The sequence below is a fragment of the Lotus japonicus genome, chromosome 1 (assembly GCF_012489685.1).
Source record: "Lotus japonicus ecotype B-129 chromosome 1, LjGifu_v1.2".
NCBI lineage: Eukaryota > Viridiplantae > Streptophyta > Magnoliopsida > Fabales > Fabaceae > Lotus > Lotus japonicus.
In genome coordinates, this window is record NC_080041.1 from 72,056,653 (window position 1) to 72,075,189 (window position 18,537).

The 18,537-nt window shown below is 38.9% G+C and overlaps 1 protein-coding gene across 1 annotated transcript; it reads left to right on the plus strand.

Annotated features, from left to right (window-relative positions):
• The first annotated feature begins 16,792 nt into the window (after positions 1-16,792).
• Positions 16,793-18,535, plus strand: LOC130744830 (uncharacterized). Its single transcript, XM_057596992.1, has 2 exons — positions 16,793-17,135; positions 17,238-18,535. The coding sequence occupies exons 1-2, from the start codon at positions 16,793-16,795 to the stop codon at positions 18,533-18,535; spliced, it is 1,641 nt and encodes a 546-aa protein (XP_057452975.1).
• Positions 18,536-18,537: the final 2 nt, after the last annotated feature.

The following is an 18,537-nucleotide window of genomic DNA, read 5'->3' on the forward strand; positions in this document are numbered from 1 at the left end:
CGCCTCAATTCTTACCGCGACTCTCTAAGCGCGAACTGTGTGGCCACTATCTAACATATAGGTGGTGGGACCAACCCCGGTTTGGAGATGTAAACAACCAAGTTACATAAAGCGGCTCCTAGCTCGCTGAACCGTGTGGCCACTATCCAACATATAGCTGGCGGGATCATCCCAGGTTTGGAGATGTGAACAACCAAGTCACATAAAGCGGCTCCTAGCTCGCTAAACAGTGTGGCCACTATCCAACATATAGCTAGCGGGACCAACCTAGGTTTGGAGATGCAGCTTACGTTGCACAAAATCGTCTTTAATGACGTAATCACATATTCTCAGCCTTATAGATGGCCATGGAGAATTTTGTTTGTATTTGAGATATCGACTTGTAAAATCATTCTTTTGGACTTGTCATTTTAAATCATTCATTTGTCATTAAAGTCTTTACAAACTCATGATAAAACATAACAGTGTGGAGGGAGGGGTGGTTTCTTTTGTTGTTCATGGTTTGGACGCCTCATTAAAAACCCCCCTCACGGGAAGGAAAAAGAGTATGTGACTTATTATCGCCCCTCGTCGTTCTTGATCAACTGTAATAGAAGCGGAGGTTGGCGACATTCCACGAACGCGGGATGCGCCGCCCCTCCAAAGTTTCGAAGTGATAAGCTCTCTTGCCAACCTTTCTCAGGACTCTAAAGAGTCCTTCCCAGTTTAGGGTGAGCTTGTTGTCGTCAATCGATCTCGTTTTTCGCCGTAAAACCAGATCACCTTCTTCGGTTTGCCACGGAACAACCTTTGCATTGTATCTCCTGGATGCCCGCTGTTTCACAACAGCCTCCCTTAAGTGTGCGTTTTCTCGGACTTCAGGAAGAAGATCCAGACTCGCCCTCAAGTTAGCTTCACTCTCCTCTTCGTTTAAAATTGCTACCCGCCAAGTCTTTTCACTTAGCTCTACTAGAATCATGGCATCCTCCCCATAGACTACCTTGTAAGGGGTCTCGCCAGTAGCTGATTGGGGAGTCGTGTAGTAAGACCATGATGACCGGGATTTATATGATATTTTTAGGGTTTTTCCTTGTTAGTTTTGAGTCTTTTCTCTTTGTCTCTTGTAGCGTTTCATCCTTTTTCATGCATTCTTATATTTATTTGTTCTTATATTTATTTGTGCATTTGCATTAGTTTAGTAATTATGTAGTTTTATAAGGACTTTAGTTTCATTTTAGTATAGTTTTGAGTCTTTTGTTAATTGTCATTAGTTTTAGGTCCCTTGTGCAATTAAATGGTTGGTATTCTTGATATTTCCCCTTGAGCTTTGATGAGAATAATCAGGTGAAACTGAAGAAGAAGAAAGGCCAAGAGGCTTGGAGGTTTGAAGTTTGCATTGGAGGGGAGTTAAGTTGGAAAGTGCTCGAGCGCCCAACACACAGATGCAAGGAAGCTGGAAAAACTAAGGCTGGCGCTCGAGCGCCCAGTACCAGCGCTTGAGCGTCCAGCACTCTGATGCTAAAAATTGCTTTCTCGAGCAATGGCCCTTGAGCGCCAATGCCTAGTGCTCAAGCGCCCTAGAACGTCAGAAAACTCTATAATAGGTGTTTAGTTGTATCTTTTGATATCACTTTCATTTTTACTTAAACTTAGAGGTAGAGGAGCATCTGGGAGAGTGTGAGAGGGCTTCCAAGCTTGTAATTCAGGTTCTTGCCATGCTTGGCTAATCTCTCTTCTTATGCTTTGATTTTCATGTAAGACTTTTCATGTTGAAGTTATAATCTTAAGTTTTTTCCCACATGATCTTTTTCTTTCCTTGAATCTCATTTTCTGAATATCAATTTAAGCTTGTATGCATGCTTGCTTTATGCTTTTCTATAATCATAACGGAAGTTTGTTACAGATTAGGGAACTGATTTGGGGTTACCCCTTCTATCTTGGCTACTAGGAATAGAGGAAGGGTTGGAGTTTTTTGGCCTGAACTTTGTAATCTTTATGCTTCAAACAAATGTTTAAGTACACAAGGAATTGGGCTTATCTTTTGGTTTGAAAGAATTATCTATGCGAGGCATCGATAGGTAAGTTGCTTAGGCTATAACATCAAGGAGAGATTCATGAGTTCATATGCATAGAATGATGTGCTTGAATTGACTAGTTGAACAAGAACCCAAAGCATGTTAAAATCTGAATTGTCTTTTAATTTTCCTGAAATTCCGGTTCTCTCACAGGACAAATGTCCTACACGATGCTGGGACAACAGGTTCGACAATTGACTAACAGTAAAAGCAACAAACAAAAACACAAGTAAACAAGACACAAGAATTGGTAACCTAGTTCAGTGAAAAACTTCAACTACGTCTGGAGGGTTTTCACCCAAAGAAAGGAAATCCATTATCTCAAGATTCAAGAATTACAGACACTCATGAACACAACAGTTCATAGTTCACTTCCTAATCTACCCAGTGTATTTCTACTTAGAACCTCAACCTAAATATGAGAGTCTGATGATCCGGATTTGGTAGTGTTTTTAGGGTCATTTCCTTGGTAGTTTTGAGTCTTTTTCTTGTGTCTCATGTAGTGTTTCATGCATTTCCATCTTTATTAGTGTTTTTGTATTGCTTTGGTAAAGATGAGGCATTAAAGAGGAGTTAAAATGAAGTTTAAGAGGTTTTCAGGCGATCTGGGGCGCTCAAGCGCTCCACATGGGCGCCTGAGCGCCAAGGGGGCAAAAGCCAAATGCTAAAGAAAATCAGCCTGGCGGTTGAGCGCCGCGCCCGGCACAGCAGAAAAACGCCAATTTTGCCTATAAATAGGATTCTAGTCATTTTCTTTTGTAATTTTTTCATATGTTTTCATACTTTATAAAATTCAGAGGTAGAAGATCATCTAGGAGAGTGAGAGAAGGCTTCCAAGCTTGTAGTTCAGGTTCTTAGCCAAGCATGGCTAATCTCTCTTTTATTGCTTTGGTTTTCATGTAAGACTTTTCATGTTTAAGTTATAATCTTAAGTTCTTTCCCATATGTTCTTCTTCTCTCTTTGAATCCCATTTTCTGAATATCAATCTAAGCTTGAATGCATGCTAGCTTTTTACTTTTCTATAATCATAACGGAAGTTTGTTATAGAATTGGGACTTGATGTGGGATTGCCCCTTCTATCTTGGCTACTAGGAATAGAGGAAGGGTTGGCGTTTGTTGGCCTGAAATTACATGATCTAAAACCTCATATAAATGACTAAGTACACAAGGAATTGGGCTTAGCTTTTAGTATGAGAGAATTGCTTATGTGAGGAATCAATAAGTGAGTAATTAGGCTATAACATCAAGGAGAGATCCATGAGAACATGTCCTTAGAATGATGTGCTTAAATTGACTAGTTGAGCAAGAACCCAAAGCATGTTCTTTTATGATTTTTTGTTTATTTTATCTTTACTACTTCGATGTATCTCTTATTTCAATAAAACAAACCTTCATACTCAAGACTTAAACTGAATTTAGTCACTCACAATCCCTGTGGTTCGATATTTAAAACCGGGTGGATTCGTACACTTGCGGATTTACCAACAAGTTTTTGGCGCCGTTGCCGGGGATTGTTTATGATTTTTGGTTTGAGTTACGAGTTTGAAGTATAGTCTACCTAAGACTATAACTTAGGGCTGAATGAGAGACAACCCATGTTTTTTCTGTTTTACGTTTTTGTTTCTTTTGTTAGTTTTTCAGGAAATAAAAGTGGAGAACACTTGGAAGCACTCAATCACTTGGAAGGAGGTTCTTTTCTTACTCTGATTTAGTCCATGCATTTTTAGCATAATTTTCTTTTATAGATTATGTTTATCCTTTTTTATCATGCATTGTTATACCTCGGTCTTTATTCCTTATACTCAAATGACATGTTCCCAAGTTTTGCTCACTCACATGATGTTGGTTTTGAAAATGTTTTTAAGTGGATACTTTGTCCTTTCTTTTGGGGGAGTGATTGTATGTTTAGGAAAGAGAGAGAGACTTCGGTCTTCTAAGTGTTGTCTTGAGGATAGAGTTGATGTGAGTCCACAAGGGTCAATCTTTGACCCTTCACTATATAATTTCCCTGGAGGATCCTGACTCACTTGCACTTCTTGGTTCTGTGTTTCATTTCTCGCACCCTTGAGAGTAGCTTTATGAGACTTGCATTTTTTAGATTGGTAGGTTTTCTTGGACTTCGGAATTTGTTTTATAATATCTTTGTCCCTAGTCGACCCTTTTGAGCCTTATGGAGATTCTATTGTAACCTTGTTTATTGGGTTGGATGATTGGTTGGATTCAATGGGGAGTTGTGGTTCTTAACTCATAATGGAGCTAGTTTGTTAAAAATGCAATTGTCTCTTACCCCAAAGAAAAAAATTGAAAAAATTCAAAAGAGAAAATAAACTTCATGGCCCGGATGGAGTTCCAAATAGAAGTCAAAAAAAATGAACTCCAGTGCAAAGGTGGAGTTCCAAAAAAAAAAAGAAAAAATTCTGAAACAAAAGGGGGTTGAGAGACTTGTGTGCTAAGTATCAATTGCTTTAAGCTCTGGTTTTCAGGAAGGACCACACTCAAATTTTGTGCAACCTTAGTCTTCCTTAGGGACCACCTACCTTGTGCCTTATCTAGCCAACATTATACCCCTTTTGAAGTCTCATTGAATAATGCATTGTCAACTTTAGTTGCTCTTGAGGGAATGATTCTCAGAACCTATGAACTTGCTTGTGTGCTCAGTGCACTAAACAATTGTCTCATGCTAGGATATTAGCTCTAAATGCTTCTCATAGTGGACTCTAATTCTTCTTTGTCTAAGAGTAGCATGAAGTTGATTGTTGAATCTTGCTCTTGGAACTAACTACATTCACTTGATCCCCCGGTTTTCTGAAAATGTATCCCTTTTTTGGCATGTGTGTTGGGAGTAATTCTTTGTGCTTGAGGGCAAGCTAATCTTAGTGACGCTCGAGGGCGAGCTGTCGTTGAGTATAGTGGTGTGATGACCCGGATTTGGTAGTGTTTTTAGGGTCATTTCCTTGGTAGTTTTGAGTCTTTTTCTTGTGTCTCATGTAGTGTTTCATGCATTTCCATCTTTATTAGTGTTTTTGTATTGCTTTGATAATTTCATAGTTTTATAAGGCCTTTAATAGTATTTTAGTAGAGTTTAGGGGTCTAGTTTAATTCCTAGTTGATTTTATACTCTTGTGCAAATTAACCTTTGAGTTTGTTGGCTTTGTTTCTAGTCTTTTTGAGCAAGTAATCAGGTTGTAACAGCTGAAGGAAGAAAGCCAAGGGGTTTAGAGACTTGAAGGAGACATTAAAGAGGAGTTAAAATGAAGTTTAAGAGGTTTTCAGGCGAGCTGGGGCGCTCAAGCGCTCCACATGGGCGCCTGAGCGCCAGGGAGGCAGAAACCAAATGCTAAAGAAAATCAGCCTGGCGCTCGAGCGCCCGACACAGCAGAAAAACGCCAATTTTGCCTATAAATAGGATTTTAGTCATTTTCTTTTGTAATTTTTTCATATCTTTTCATACTTTATAAAATTCAAAGGTAGAGGATCATCAAGGAGAGTGAGAGAAGGCTTCCAAGCTTGTAGTTCATGTTCTTAGCCAAGCATGGCTAATCTCTCTTCTATTGCTTTGGTTTTCATGTGAGACTTTTCATGTTTAAGTTATAATGTTAAATTCTTTCCCATATGTTCTTCTTCTCCCTTTGAATCCCATTTTCTGAATATCAATCTAAGCTTGAATGCATGCTAGCTTTTTGCTTTTCTATAATCATAACGGAAGTTTGTTATAGAACTAGGACTTGATGTGGGATTGCCCCTTCTATCTTGGTTACTAGGAATAGAGGAAGGGTTGGGGTTTGTTGGCCTGAAATTGCATGATCTAAAACCTCATATAAATGACTAAGTACACAAGGAATTGGGCTTAGCTTTTAGTATGAGAGAATTGCTTATGTGAGGAATCAATAAGTGAGTAATTAGGCTATAACATCAAGGAGAGATCCATGAGAACATGTGCTTAGAATGATGTGCTTGAATTGACTAGTTGAGCAAGAACCCAAAGCATGTTCTTTTATGAGTTTTTGTTTATTTTATCTTTACTACTTCGATGTATCTCTTATTTCAATAAAACAAACCTTAATACTCAAGACTTAAACTGAATTTAGTCACTCACAATCCATGTGGTTCGATATTTAAAACCTGGTGGATCTGTACACTTGCAGATTTACCAACAGAGCCCCTCTCACTTTCTCTCAATCACTGCCACAGTGATTGGTAACAAATAATCAATAATCAGAGTTTGCAGATGCAACCAACACAGATCATAACCTTGCTTTATAGAATCAGTGAGCAAGGTATGATCACAATCAACAAAGAACAAAGAACAATAACAATCCTAAAACACTCGATCTCTATATTATCTTTGGTGGTCTTCAAGCTTTAGGTCTTTGTTCTTTTTATAGTCTTCAGCAGCGGTGGCTTGGGCAATAGGGTTTGCTTTGCTGAAGTAACAGATAGCAGCAACAAATCAAAACTGAATCTCCAAGATATTGTTGCGAAATTCAAACGTGAAGATAGAAACTCAATCTTTTATCAAAGATTGTTTCAACAAATAACAACCAACAAATCAAACCCTTCCTGTACAGTTACTTGTTCCTCAAGTAACTATAAAAATATATCTTCATAAAATCTACAAGGCCCACAAGTAACGTTCCAAACAGAGGACTGATGTCCTAGCAACCCAAAGGCAGATGCCACAGCATCAGCTTCGACATCCGATTGTTTTTGACAAAATGCAAGACAACAAAGTAGGGGTGTATAAAACCCGGCCCGGCCTGAAGACCCGGCCCGGCCCGAACCATTAGGGCCGGGTTCAACCCGGCCCGAAATTTAAAAGAGGGACTAAAAGAGATGTCCTTCTTTAAACCCGGTGTCGGGTTGGGACGAGTTCGGGTAGACCCTCGGGTCACCCGGCCCGGCCCGAATATATAAATATATATAAAAAAATATAAATATATATTCATGTTTTAATAATTTATACATTCTGAATTCTGTGTGATTTTATTGCACATAGTTACGGACTTACAGTAGAAACAAAATTGGACAAGTGAGTAAAAAAATTGATCAACCTTGTGAAGGGCCCATCACCAGCCAAAAGATTAAAGGCCCATGCAACAGACTACACAGTACCCACTACACAGACACATCTTCAGTCTTCACACATATATATTCAGATTAGGTTTTTATTTTACGCTTCAACCCTAACCTACAGCGCCTTCCTTCTCAGTGCTCCTTCAAGAACGTGACAACTAACGATGGCAGTGTCCTTCAAAATTGAAGCTTTTAACCTTCCACCGTTGATTATGGCGCCATCGTAGAGTATGCTTCCCTGCTCTATTGTCAATGATAAACCATTAATGGTTAAATTTATTAACTTCTGTTTTTTCCTAGGTTCCACAATCCACGGTTCTTTCTCAAAGATCAAGTCTTCTGAAATAACAAGATTGTATCCACTGTCTACACCAATAGGTATTGTGCTTTTATCATTAATTTCATGAGGTGCTTCTCTGGTCTGATCGTGGTTTGGTCCCCTGTTTCCTTCCCTTTCTCCCCTCTGTTTCTGTTTTATTTTTTTTATCTCTTTGGTTCTCTTTGTAAAGGGTGGCACCCCTTGTGCCCTTAATAAAATTAATTGCTTATCCAAAAAAAGCACTCTTTTTTGAATGGTTGTCCTATTCTCTGTTTAAAGAATTCTTAGGAGTGCCAATTTTAGATGGATATGCTAGCAGAATGCAGAAGGAACTCTGGATCCTCACTGAGTGCGTAACTTCCTTATTCCTATTTTGGAATATGTTGATGTGTACTGTTTAGATGGATACTAGGAAATTATTTGATGTGGCTAAAGATATTGTTTTAAGAAATATCACTCCTCGCATGATGCTTGTGAACTGAAATGGAATTTACTATCAATTTACCGTTAATTTTTTTTTTCTTAGGATTGCTGTATTGGATTGGCTTGTTCAGGGGAGATCGAGTTTTCTTTGGAAGGGTGGCTTATTTTAGAATTAATTAGTGCTTGTTCTGGCTCTCAGTAGTTTAGCTTTGGCAACCTTTTCTCTTGTCTGGGAGGTTGATTGTTTTTTGTAGTATAATGAATTTAACTTGTGCAAATTTTGGTTCTTTTATGCAGGAGGAAATTACCTTTATTGTTGGGAATACACTTTGCTTGTGAAGATTTGAGATCAAAATCTGAAACTGCAGTGGTGAGAGGCTTAAGGTAATAGACCATTCTCACTCACTATTATTTGTTTATTATTGTTTGCATGTATTTTCTTTCCTGTCCAATTGTAAATGTTTCAAATACCAATTTTATTTTTTATAATTTAGGTTTAGTTAACTGAAAATGGAAGAAGTTACTCCAACTCCAAGTACCTTACTTGAAACTTGTAGGTAGCGTTTGGTAGACATGTGAGAACGGAACGGAACGGGACATATTTGTTCAGTTCCGTGTTTGTTATGTTTTAAGAGGGAACAGAACAGGACATAATGCTTCAGGAACGGGACACTTTGGTTCCCTGAAAAAGGGTGGAACGGAAGAGAACAGAACAGAACACTAAATTAAAATACCAAATTGCCCATAAATTTGTTCTATTATTTCCAATTGTTTTTCACTCAACGCTCATCTCATCTGTACAGCCGTCACCCATTTCAATTCTCTTTCCATGATCATACACCACGCACCTCCCCCATTTCCTCCATCTTTATTTCTGTGAAACATATACTGCGCACATGAGATCTGCTAATCACGAGAGAAAAGGGGCAATCTCACTACTGCAATGCTATTTTAGGTTTCAAAGAAAATGCTATTTTAATTGAATCTTGCAATTCTATTTTAATTGAATCTCGCTACTGCAAATTGTAATGTTATTTTGATGTATATATTAATGAAGAAGAAAAGGTAATGGAATAATTAGCAAACATGTATAATAAGATGAAGATTGCTGGTGCAAGTTTCCAGCCGTTTCACATTTGATAAACAACTCAATCAATTTTTTTATGTTTTAAAACATGATAGGGGTATACTTGTAATTAATTTTATGTTCTGTTCTATTTGTGATGTGTCTGCCAAACACAGCATACAAAACATTCTTGTCCTGTTCCATACCGTTCTGTTCTATTCCGTTCTGTTCCGTTCTCTTTCCAAACGCTACCGTAATCAAAACCCTCCTATGAATGCAAATCTGTCAACTTTGCCTTCTACAATGAACTGTACTGCACCTACAATAAATGAAGGTAAATGAAGGTGGGGGGGAAGGTGAAGAAAATGAAATTGAGGGACAGGGTACTAAGACTAGGAAGTCTATTGTATGGGATCATTTCACTAAGCTTCCTTTGGTTGAGACTAAAGGTGAACATAAGGCCAAATGCAATCATTGCCGTGCAACATATAGTTGTCACCCAAACAAACATGGAACCAATTCTTTGAACAAACATTTGCGTAGGTCTCACAAATGGATATTTAGTAAAGTTGGTAAAAAGGGGACACTTCATGGGTATATGCCAAAAATTTCAGAAGATGGTCTAGGTGGAACAAATTCTGTTGGGTATAACTTGGAGGATTGTAGAAGGGTTTTGGCTGAGTTTGTGATATGTGATGAAATGCCATTTAAGGTTGTAGAAGGCCGTGGTTTTCGCAGAATGATAAATCGATTAGAGCCTAGGTTCACTGTTCCATCTAGGGTCACGGTTGCAAGGGATTGTTACCAACTCTTTTTAGATGAGAAGAAAAAGCTGAAGTCTTGGTTTATAAATTCAAGAATCCGAATTTGTATGACAACTGACTGCTGGACTTCATGCCAGAATTTATCTTATGTGTTTAACTGCTCATTTTATTGATGAAGAATGGAGGCTACAAAAAAGAATTCTAAACTTTAGTTTAGTTGCAAACCACAAAGGTGAAACCATTGGAAGAGAGATTGAGAAATGCTTACGAGAGTGGGGAATTGAAAATGTGTTTACAATCACAGTTGATAATGCAAGCTCTAATGATGGGGTGATCACATACCTTAAAAAAAAACTAGATGCTAGAGGTGGGCTAGTGTGTGGTGGTCAATATATGCATATGAGGTGCTGTGCTCATATTCTTAATTTGGTAGTGAATGAAGGTTTGAAAGAGCAACAATTATCCATTGACAGCATTAGGAATGCAGTGCGGTATGTTAGGTCTTCACCCTCAAGATTTAAAAAATTTAAAGAATGCATTGAGGCTGAAATGATTAAGTCTGAAAGTCTTGTTTGCCTAGATGTTTCAACTAGGTGGAATTCCACTTACACTATGATGGAACATGCTGTAAAGTTTGAAAAAGCTTTTGATAGACTCTTGGATCAAGAGTTAGATTTTGTTAAATGGTTTGGTGATGAAAAGGGGGTAAAAAGGGTTGGTCCACCTGCTGATTTGGATTGGCATCATGGTAGAATATTTGTTCAGTTTCTAAAAATGTTTTATGAAGCAACTTTGTCTTTCTCTAGTTCATTGTGTGTAACATCAAACAAATGCTTCCATGGAATAGCTGCAATTCAAGCTGAGTTGACAGATTGGAGTACTAATCATTCAGAACTCTTAGGGGTTATGGCACATTCAATGAGAGAAAAATTTAATAAATATTGGGGAAGTGTTGAAAAAATCAATCCTTTGCTGTTTGTTGCTGTTGTTTTGGATCCTCGGTGCAAACTTGAATATGTCACTTGGAGTTTAAAAGAAACATATGTTGAGGACCTAGCAACTAAGATGATAACTTTGGTTAATGACACCTTAGATGACTTGCACAAGTTTTATTCAAAAGGAATTTCTGAACATGTGGAGTTTGTAGATGGCAGGGATTCTTCGAGCGGTACAACCTTGAATGACATGACCAAAGGGTTAATTGGAGGTTCTTTTGGGAACAGGGTGGGGGCTTGGAAAAAGCAGAAAAGGGCAAAAACTAATTTAGATAAATCAGATCTTGAGAGATATCTCAATGAGGATGTTATAGATGATGAAAGTGTTGATTTTAACATATTGGGTTGGTGGAAAGTGAATTCATCAAAATACCCGGTCCTTTCTATCATGGCTCGTGATGTATTGGCTGTTCAGATTTCTTCCGTGGCATCTGAATCATGCTTTAGCACAAGTGGGCGTATTCTTGATCTCTTCCGTAGCTCTTTGTCTCCCAGAATGGTTGAAGCTCTTGTTTGTGCTCAGAATTGGTTAAACCCCGGTGGTCTTGCTTTCGATGATAAGGATTTTGATCAATTTGATAGCACTGAGAAGATTGTTGATGGTAAGTCTGATTCTTTTTCATTTTTTGTTAAGTTATATTAATATGACTTCGATATAAATTAAGTTATTCTTATTTTTTTCCAGATGTTTCCACCAAGATTCTTGAGTCTCAAGGAGGAAGTGACATGCAACAAACTGTGAATGTTGATTGATAGCCAACCAAATCTGGATTGGTTGCTTTTTTTGTAAAGAAACTTGAATAGTTATCTCTTTTTTGTGCAGGAATTAGAAAAGGCATGCTGCGGTTTTTTTTTTGTATATGGCTGCAGATCTTTTAACACTTAGATATGTGGGAATTAGTTAGGGGAATTTAATGTGTTGCAGTTCTGTTTTGTATATGGCTGCAAATTAGGAAATCACCTACAATTGCACTGTTGTTAATTTGATATTGTAGGCTAGTAGCTTCCAGTGGAAATACTTATGTTTTGGTATATGTATGTAAGTTTGAATGTGCTCAATGTAATGTTACATTTCTATTATGAATATTACATTTAACTGTAACAGTAATGAAGTATTTACTTTGTAATTATTAATTTTGGTTTGTTGAGTAGGTCAAATTGATGCTTGTTTCATGAGTTATTGGAGCCAGTGCCTCAGTTCCTTGACAGAGACTATATCTCTTTTAAGCTTGATTTATTGTCATTCATTTGTTATACTTAATTTTTCTTTTGGAAATGGATCCAGAGTTTTTGCTATATAGTTTAACAATTTTATGAAATTTTTATAAAATTTTCCACAGTAAATTATTAGCAGGTTTCATAAAATTTGAATGTTCCTATCCTATTGTGCTTTTCCTTCGGGTCAACCCTAACCTGTCCTCTTGTGACCCGTCCTTAATTGAACCCGGAACGTGTCGGGTTTAGTCGGGTCTATGGACGGGTTAGGGTTCAAAAATTGGCCCGATTAACATTTAGGGTCGGGTGAGGGACAAGCATAACCCGTCCCAACCCGTCCCGCGTACACCCCTACAACAAAGTAACAACAATTCCTTTTTCCTTATTACTACTTCGAAGTATCTTTATTTCAATAAAACAAACCTTCATACTCAAGGCTTTAACCGAATTCATTCACTCACAATCCCTGTGGTTCGATAATTAAGGGTAGATTCGTACACTTGCGGATTTCCCAACGGACCATATAACAACTAGCAATTCATATATCCATGTCCCCTTTGACTCGCCACATTTCTTGCGCAGTCCTTTCAAGATAACCTTATTTGCAGACTCCACCTGACCATTTGTCTAAGGGTGTTCCACTAACGAAAATCTTTGTTGAATTCCCAGTTCCTCGCAAAACTGTTTGACAACTCGACTCGCAAATTGTGTGCCGTTGTTAGAAACAATGACTGATGGAATTACAAATCTGCACACCAACTTCCTCCAGTAAAATGACGTGATCTTGGTGGCTCCAATGCTTGTCAGGACCTCAGCCTCAATCCACTTCGTGAAGTAGTCAACTATGACGAGAATGAACCTTGTCTGGCTTCTTGCTTCTAGGAATGGCCCAACTAAGTCAACTCCCCACATGGAGAAATGCCAAGGGGCCACCATAGTGGTTTACTCCTCTAGGGGGGCTTTGTGAAAATTGGCAAAAGCTGACACTTCTCGCACCTTTTGGCATACCTTTTACAATCAGTTCTCAAGGTAGGCCAATAGAATCCCGCCCTTATGACCTTGGCGGCCAAAGATCTAGCTCCAATATACGTTGCGCACACCCCTTCGTGAATCTCGCCAATTATCCTTTCGACTTGATCCTCAGGCACACATGCTAGCATCGGGTGTGTGTGGCTCCGCCTGTAAAGTTGCCCCACAACCAAAGTGTAGTGACTTGCCTCCCGCCTCAGATTTCGGCTAATGGCACTTGCATCTATTTCATGATTCAAAACCTTCATAATTGGGTCCATCCACGTGTCCGACGGGTCGTCAATAACCATGATTGATAGGAAATCAACGCTGGGTCCCGACAGAGTCTCATGTATTATGGACTTGTTGTTTCCTTGCCTTCTAGTACTCGCTAGCTTGGCCAACACATCCGCCCTAGTGTTTTGCTCTCGTAGAACGTGCTCGATGTCTACCTTGACAAAGCAGGACATCAATTGCTTAACAGTCACCAGATATCTTCCCAGTTGCTCGTCTCGCACCTGAGAAGTTCCCAACACTTGCTTGACCACAACTTGCGAGTCACTTCCGATTGACAACATTTTTATCCCAACATCCAAGGCTAATTTCAACCCCGCAATCAGAGCCTCATACTCGGCGTGGTTGTTCGTCACCTTGAATTCGAACTTTAGTGATTTCTCAATCTGAATTTCACCAGGTCCATCCAACACGACTCCCGCCCCGCTGCCAGCTGTGTTCGAAGACCCATCAACTAACAAAATCCAGGGTACTTCCTCCTCTAGAGCAGCGGCGGATGTCAATTCCGCCACAAAGTCCACCAGGACATGTCCCTTGACCGCCCCTCTTGGCTTGTACGTCACAGAACATTCTGTTAGCTCCATTGACCAGGACACTAGACGTCCCGCCAAATCTGGCTTCCACAAAACTTGCTTCAGGGGTAGATTAGTGCGCACCACCACCTGGCAAGACTGGAAATAAGCACGGAGTCGCCTTGCCGTTGTGATCAAGGAAAACACTGCTTTCTCAATTTTTTGATAACTCAGTTCAACTTCTTGCAAAGATCTACTGACGGAGTAAATTATGCTTTACCGCCCTTCAACTTCCTGAACCAAGACTGTGCTCACCGCTATATCTGTCACTACCAAATAGAGTATCAGTGGAAGCTCCACATTTGGCTTTGACAAAACGGGTGGTGTCAACAAAAGAAACTTCAGTCGTGCGAAAGCCTCTTCACACTCAGATGTCCACTGGAAAGTCGTGCTCTTCCTGAGACACTTGAAGAAAGGTGCGGACCTTTTGCCTAAATGAGGGAGGAATCGCGATAAAGTTGCAATTCCTCCCGCCAACTTTTGGACCTCCTTCACATTCACTGGGCTGCGCATTTCCTTGATAGCCTTGCACTTATTTGGATTCTCCTCAATTCCCCTTTGTGAGATCAAGTACCCTAAGAAGTTTCCACTTTGAATACCAAAAGTACATTTTTCTGGGTTCAAACAGACATTGTGCTTCCGCAACTCTCCAAATGCCTCGGCGAGATCAACCTCATGTGCTCCACCGGACATTGTTTTCACCACCATGTCATCTACGTATACTTCCATGTTGCGCCCCATCTGTTTGTTGAAAATCATCCATCAACCGTTGATAGGTCGCGCCCGCATTCTTGAGTTCGAAAGGTATGGTTTTGTAACAAAAATTGGCCTTCTTGCCATAGAAAGCTGTTTTGGATTCATCCTCTATATGCAGCCTGATCTGATTGTACCCTGAGTATGCGTCCATCAAGCTTAGCAAGGCGTGACCTGAAGCTCCATCGACAAGCTTGTCGATGCTTGGGAGCGGGTAGGGATCTTTGGGGCAGTTCTTGTTTAAGTTCGTATAATCCGTGCACATTCTCCATTTACCATTTGCCTTTTTTACCATCACGGCATTCGCCAACCATGTTGGGTATTTAATTTCACTTATGAATCCCGCCTCCAGCATCTTGTTCGTTTCTTGGCGGATTCCCTTTATTTTCTCCTCACCCATTTTTCTTTTCTTTTGTGTGACCCCCTTCGCGCCCTGGGTGACGGCAAGTTGATGGAAAATAAAGTTTGGGTCGATTCCAGGCACATCCTTAATTGACCAAGTGAAAAAATCTAAGTTTTCGCTAAGGAGTTTCGCCAGACGAGTCTCCTGATCCTAACTCAGAGCGGTCTCGACCTTAAGCACGCGTCCCGCTACATTTATAGGTCCTTGAGTGACTCCACTGGTTGCGCGACCTCTTCCCTCAAATCATCCTTGGGGTCCAAGAACGGGTCATTGTCGGGACCAACTTCGAAGATTCGATGGCCCTCTTTGGCCCCCTTTTCTCCAAAAATGCTATAAAGCTCGAGACTCTTTTCATAACACCTTCTCGCAGCCGCTTGATCCACCTTCACCACTCCCACCTTTCCAGTGCTGAGTGGATACTTTACTGTCAGGTGCGCCGTAGAGATGCACGCTACGATCTTGATCAAGGTCCTTTGCCCTATGATGACATTGTAGGACGAGACACAGGAAATGACTAGGTACTTGACTTGAACCCGCTTCACGTTCTCGCCTCTCCCGAAAATATTTTCAAGCTCCAGCCATCCTCGCGCAGCCACATTCTCACTAGCAAAACCGACTAGGCTTCCACTGTAAGGCTTTAGACTGGCGGAATCTAGCTTTACCTTTTCAAAAGCATCTCCATAAATGACATTCGTTGAACTTCCTTGATCCAGCAACACTCGCCCAGTGTCATACCCCCCTATCCTCAACAAAACTACTATTGGATCATCTTCGTGTGGAGCTATTCCCTCGAAATCCTTTGGTGTGAAAGTGATGTTTGGGTGATCAAAGCCATGTTGCCCAACATGCACCGAGTTGACCATGCACGAATACCTCTTTCGGGCTGATACATTTTCGCCAGTGGCGGAAGCACAGGGGTGACTTCCCTGTGCTTAGTCACCCCTGGCTTCCTAACATTTCTAAGGGAAAAAAATTGAAGCTGAATGTAGTCACCCCATGGGACATTAGACATAGCATGTGAGTGAGTGGACATAGCATGGGACACGACACCTCTTCTTTTCTTATATCTATTTCAGCAGGTCTGCACGTGAGCACCTAGTCTTATATTTTTTTTCTTCTTTTAATAACACATATGTGGGTCCCACACACTAGTACAATTTAAAACAAAGACACTACAATTTAAAAATAAAGAAACAGAAGCGTGGTTAACAGAGAAGGAAAAAACAAGGGAAAAGGCCAAAGGCAAAGAGAATAAAACTTCATTGTCTAATTGGATTTAAGACATTGAAGAAACAACTCAAACAAAGCAAGAAAGAACAAGAGATTTTGCTGGTACAACATTTAGAACCTCTCTATAATCTACTTTCTTTCTTGCTATTACTTTTTCATATATCACTTTTTATGGAAATTCAAATTTTCATGTGTTCAAACTCAAATTTATTGGTTCAATTCTCTTTTTTGTTGCTTAATTGGTCTGATTATATGAGATTGAATTTGTGGTGCTTGTGTTTTGCTTGAAAAAAAAGTGATAAAATATATGCACACCAAGTGTTTGTAAAAAGTCCCCTTTAAGATTTAGCCTTCAATAAAGAGTTTTTGATTTCGTTGCTTCCTTCTTGTTATGTTATTGCTTTAATTTGTTGTTTTTTGATGAATTTGTTAGTGTTAATTGTTTATTTGAATGTTAAGAAAAAGATTAAATATAGAAAGAACTTCGAAGTTATAATCAAAGTCATGTATTGTGTTATTATAATCAATTTTGTTCCACTAGTGATCAATTTACTATATAATTCATTTTTTATTTGCACATTCTATTGTTTTACTCAAATTGTTTATTTTATTAGCTTGAAAAATGAAGAAGAAGAAAACTATTGATTTTTTCTTTAAGAGAAAAGAGAGAGATGATGAACAAGCACAACCTTCACTTGTTTCACCAACTTCAATAGATATTAATGTTTCAAATATCGTTGAAGTTGGACAACCAACACAATCAACCGTAGAGCAACTTGTCCAACCACCTCCTTCAAAAGCTTTGAGGATTGAACAAGAAAGAATGAATATTGATGCTTTGATTCGTGATCCTGGAAAGCGTCCAAGAATTTTGGATTATCCTGTTAATCAACAAGATGAAATTAGAAGAGCATATATAAAGTTTGGACCGTATCAATTTTTGATGGATGAATATCCATTTTCTGGTATGTACTCTACATTCTCTATTTTTCTTTTTATTAATATCATATTAACATCTCTTATTATTTCTATTTTTAGTAATTAACTATTATTATTCTCTCTTACAGTTTTTCAAGATCAACATCGTCGATTTCAAGCTCGTTGGTTTGAAACTTTTCCTTGGTTAGAGTACTCGCCTGAAATGGATGCTTGTTATTGCTTTCCTTGCTATTTATTTTCTAAAAAATCAAGTCCTTTCACTTCAAAAGGATTTAGAAATTGGAGAAAAGTAAATAGTGGAAAAGATTGTTCTTTTTTAACTCATGTAGGAGACGGTCCTAATTCATCTCATAATGTTGCTCTTAAATGTTGTGAAGATTTCAAAAATCAGTATTGTCATATTGATAAAGTTCTATCAAAGCAAACTTCACAAAAAATTTCATGTAATCGCATGCGTCTTAAAGCTTCTGTGGATGCCGTTAAATGGCTGACATTTCAAGCTTGTGCTTTTAGAGGGCATGATGAAAGTGTGAGATCTAAAAATCGGGGCAATTTTATAGAGATGATAAAACTTTTGGCTTCTTATAATAGAGAAGTAGATGAAGTTGTCTTGGAAAATGCCCCTCAAAATGCAAAGTACACATCACCCACTATTCAAAAAGAAATCTTACATATTTTTGCAAGGAAGGTGCAAAGTGATATTCGTAAAGAGATTGGTGATGCAAAATTTTGTTTACTTGTTGATGAAGCTCGTGATGAATCTAAGAGGGAGCAAATGACTCTTGTCATTAGATTTGTTGACATGAATGGATATGTTAAGGAGCGTTTCTTGGATATGATACATGTGAGAGATACTACTTCACATACTCTTAAGGAAGGAATTTGTTCTATATTATCTCACCATAATCTCAACATTAAAAGTGTTCGGGGCCAAGGATATGATGGGGCTAGTAATATGCGTGGAGAGTGGAATGGTTTACAAGCTTTGATCCTTAAAGAATGTCCTCATGCATATTATGTACATTGTTTTGCTCATCAGTTACAACTTGCTCTCGTTGCTTCGGCTAAAGAAGTAGTTGATGTTCATGCTTTTTATCAAAACTTGAATATGATTGTCAATGTTGTAGGTTCTTCTTGTAAACGCAATGATGAGTTGCAAGCTGCTTATGCAAATGAAATTTCACATTTAGTTGCAAATGATGAGATTGAAACAGGAAGGGGGGCAAATCAAATAGGCACACTACAAAGACCCGGTGACACTAGATGGAGTTCCCACTTAAATTCAATAACCCATCTTTTACGATTGTATAATGCAACAACTACGGTTCTTGAAGACTTGGCCATTGAAGGATCTACTTATTCTCAACGAGGTGATGCCACTTATGCTTTCAAATCATTGATGTCATTTGAATTTGTTTTCATTTAACA

What these genes read in the sequence shown, in the direction of transcription:
- LOC130744830 (XM_057596992.1), top strand. Translation starts at nt 16,793, where the DNA reads ATGAAGAAGAAGAAAACTATTGATTTTTTCTTTAAGAGAAAAGAGAGA. An exon ending in GGATGAATATCCATTTTCTG is followed by an intron (nt 17,136 to 17,237) that starts GTATGTACTCTA and finishes TCTCTCTTACAG; the next exon opens with TTTTTCAAGATCAACATCGT.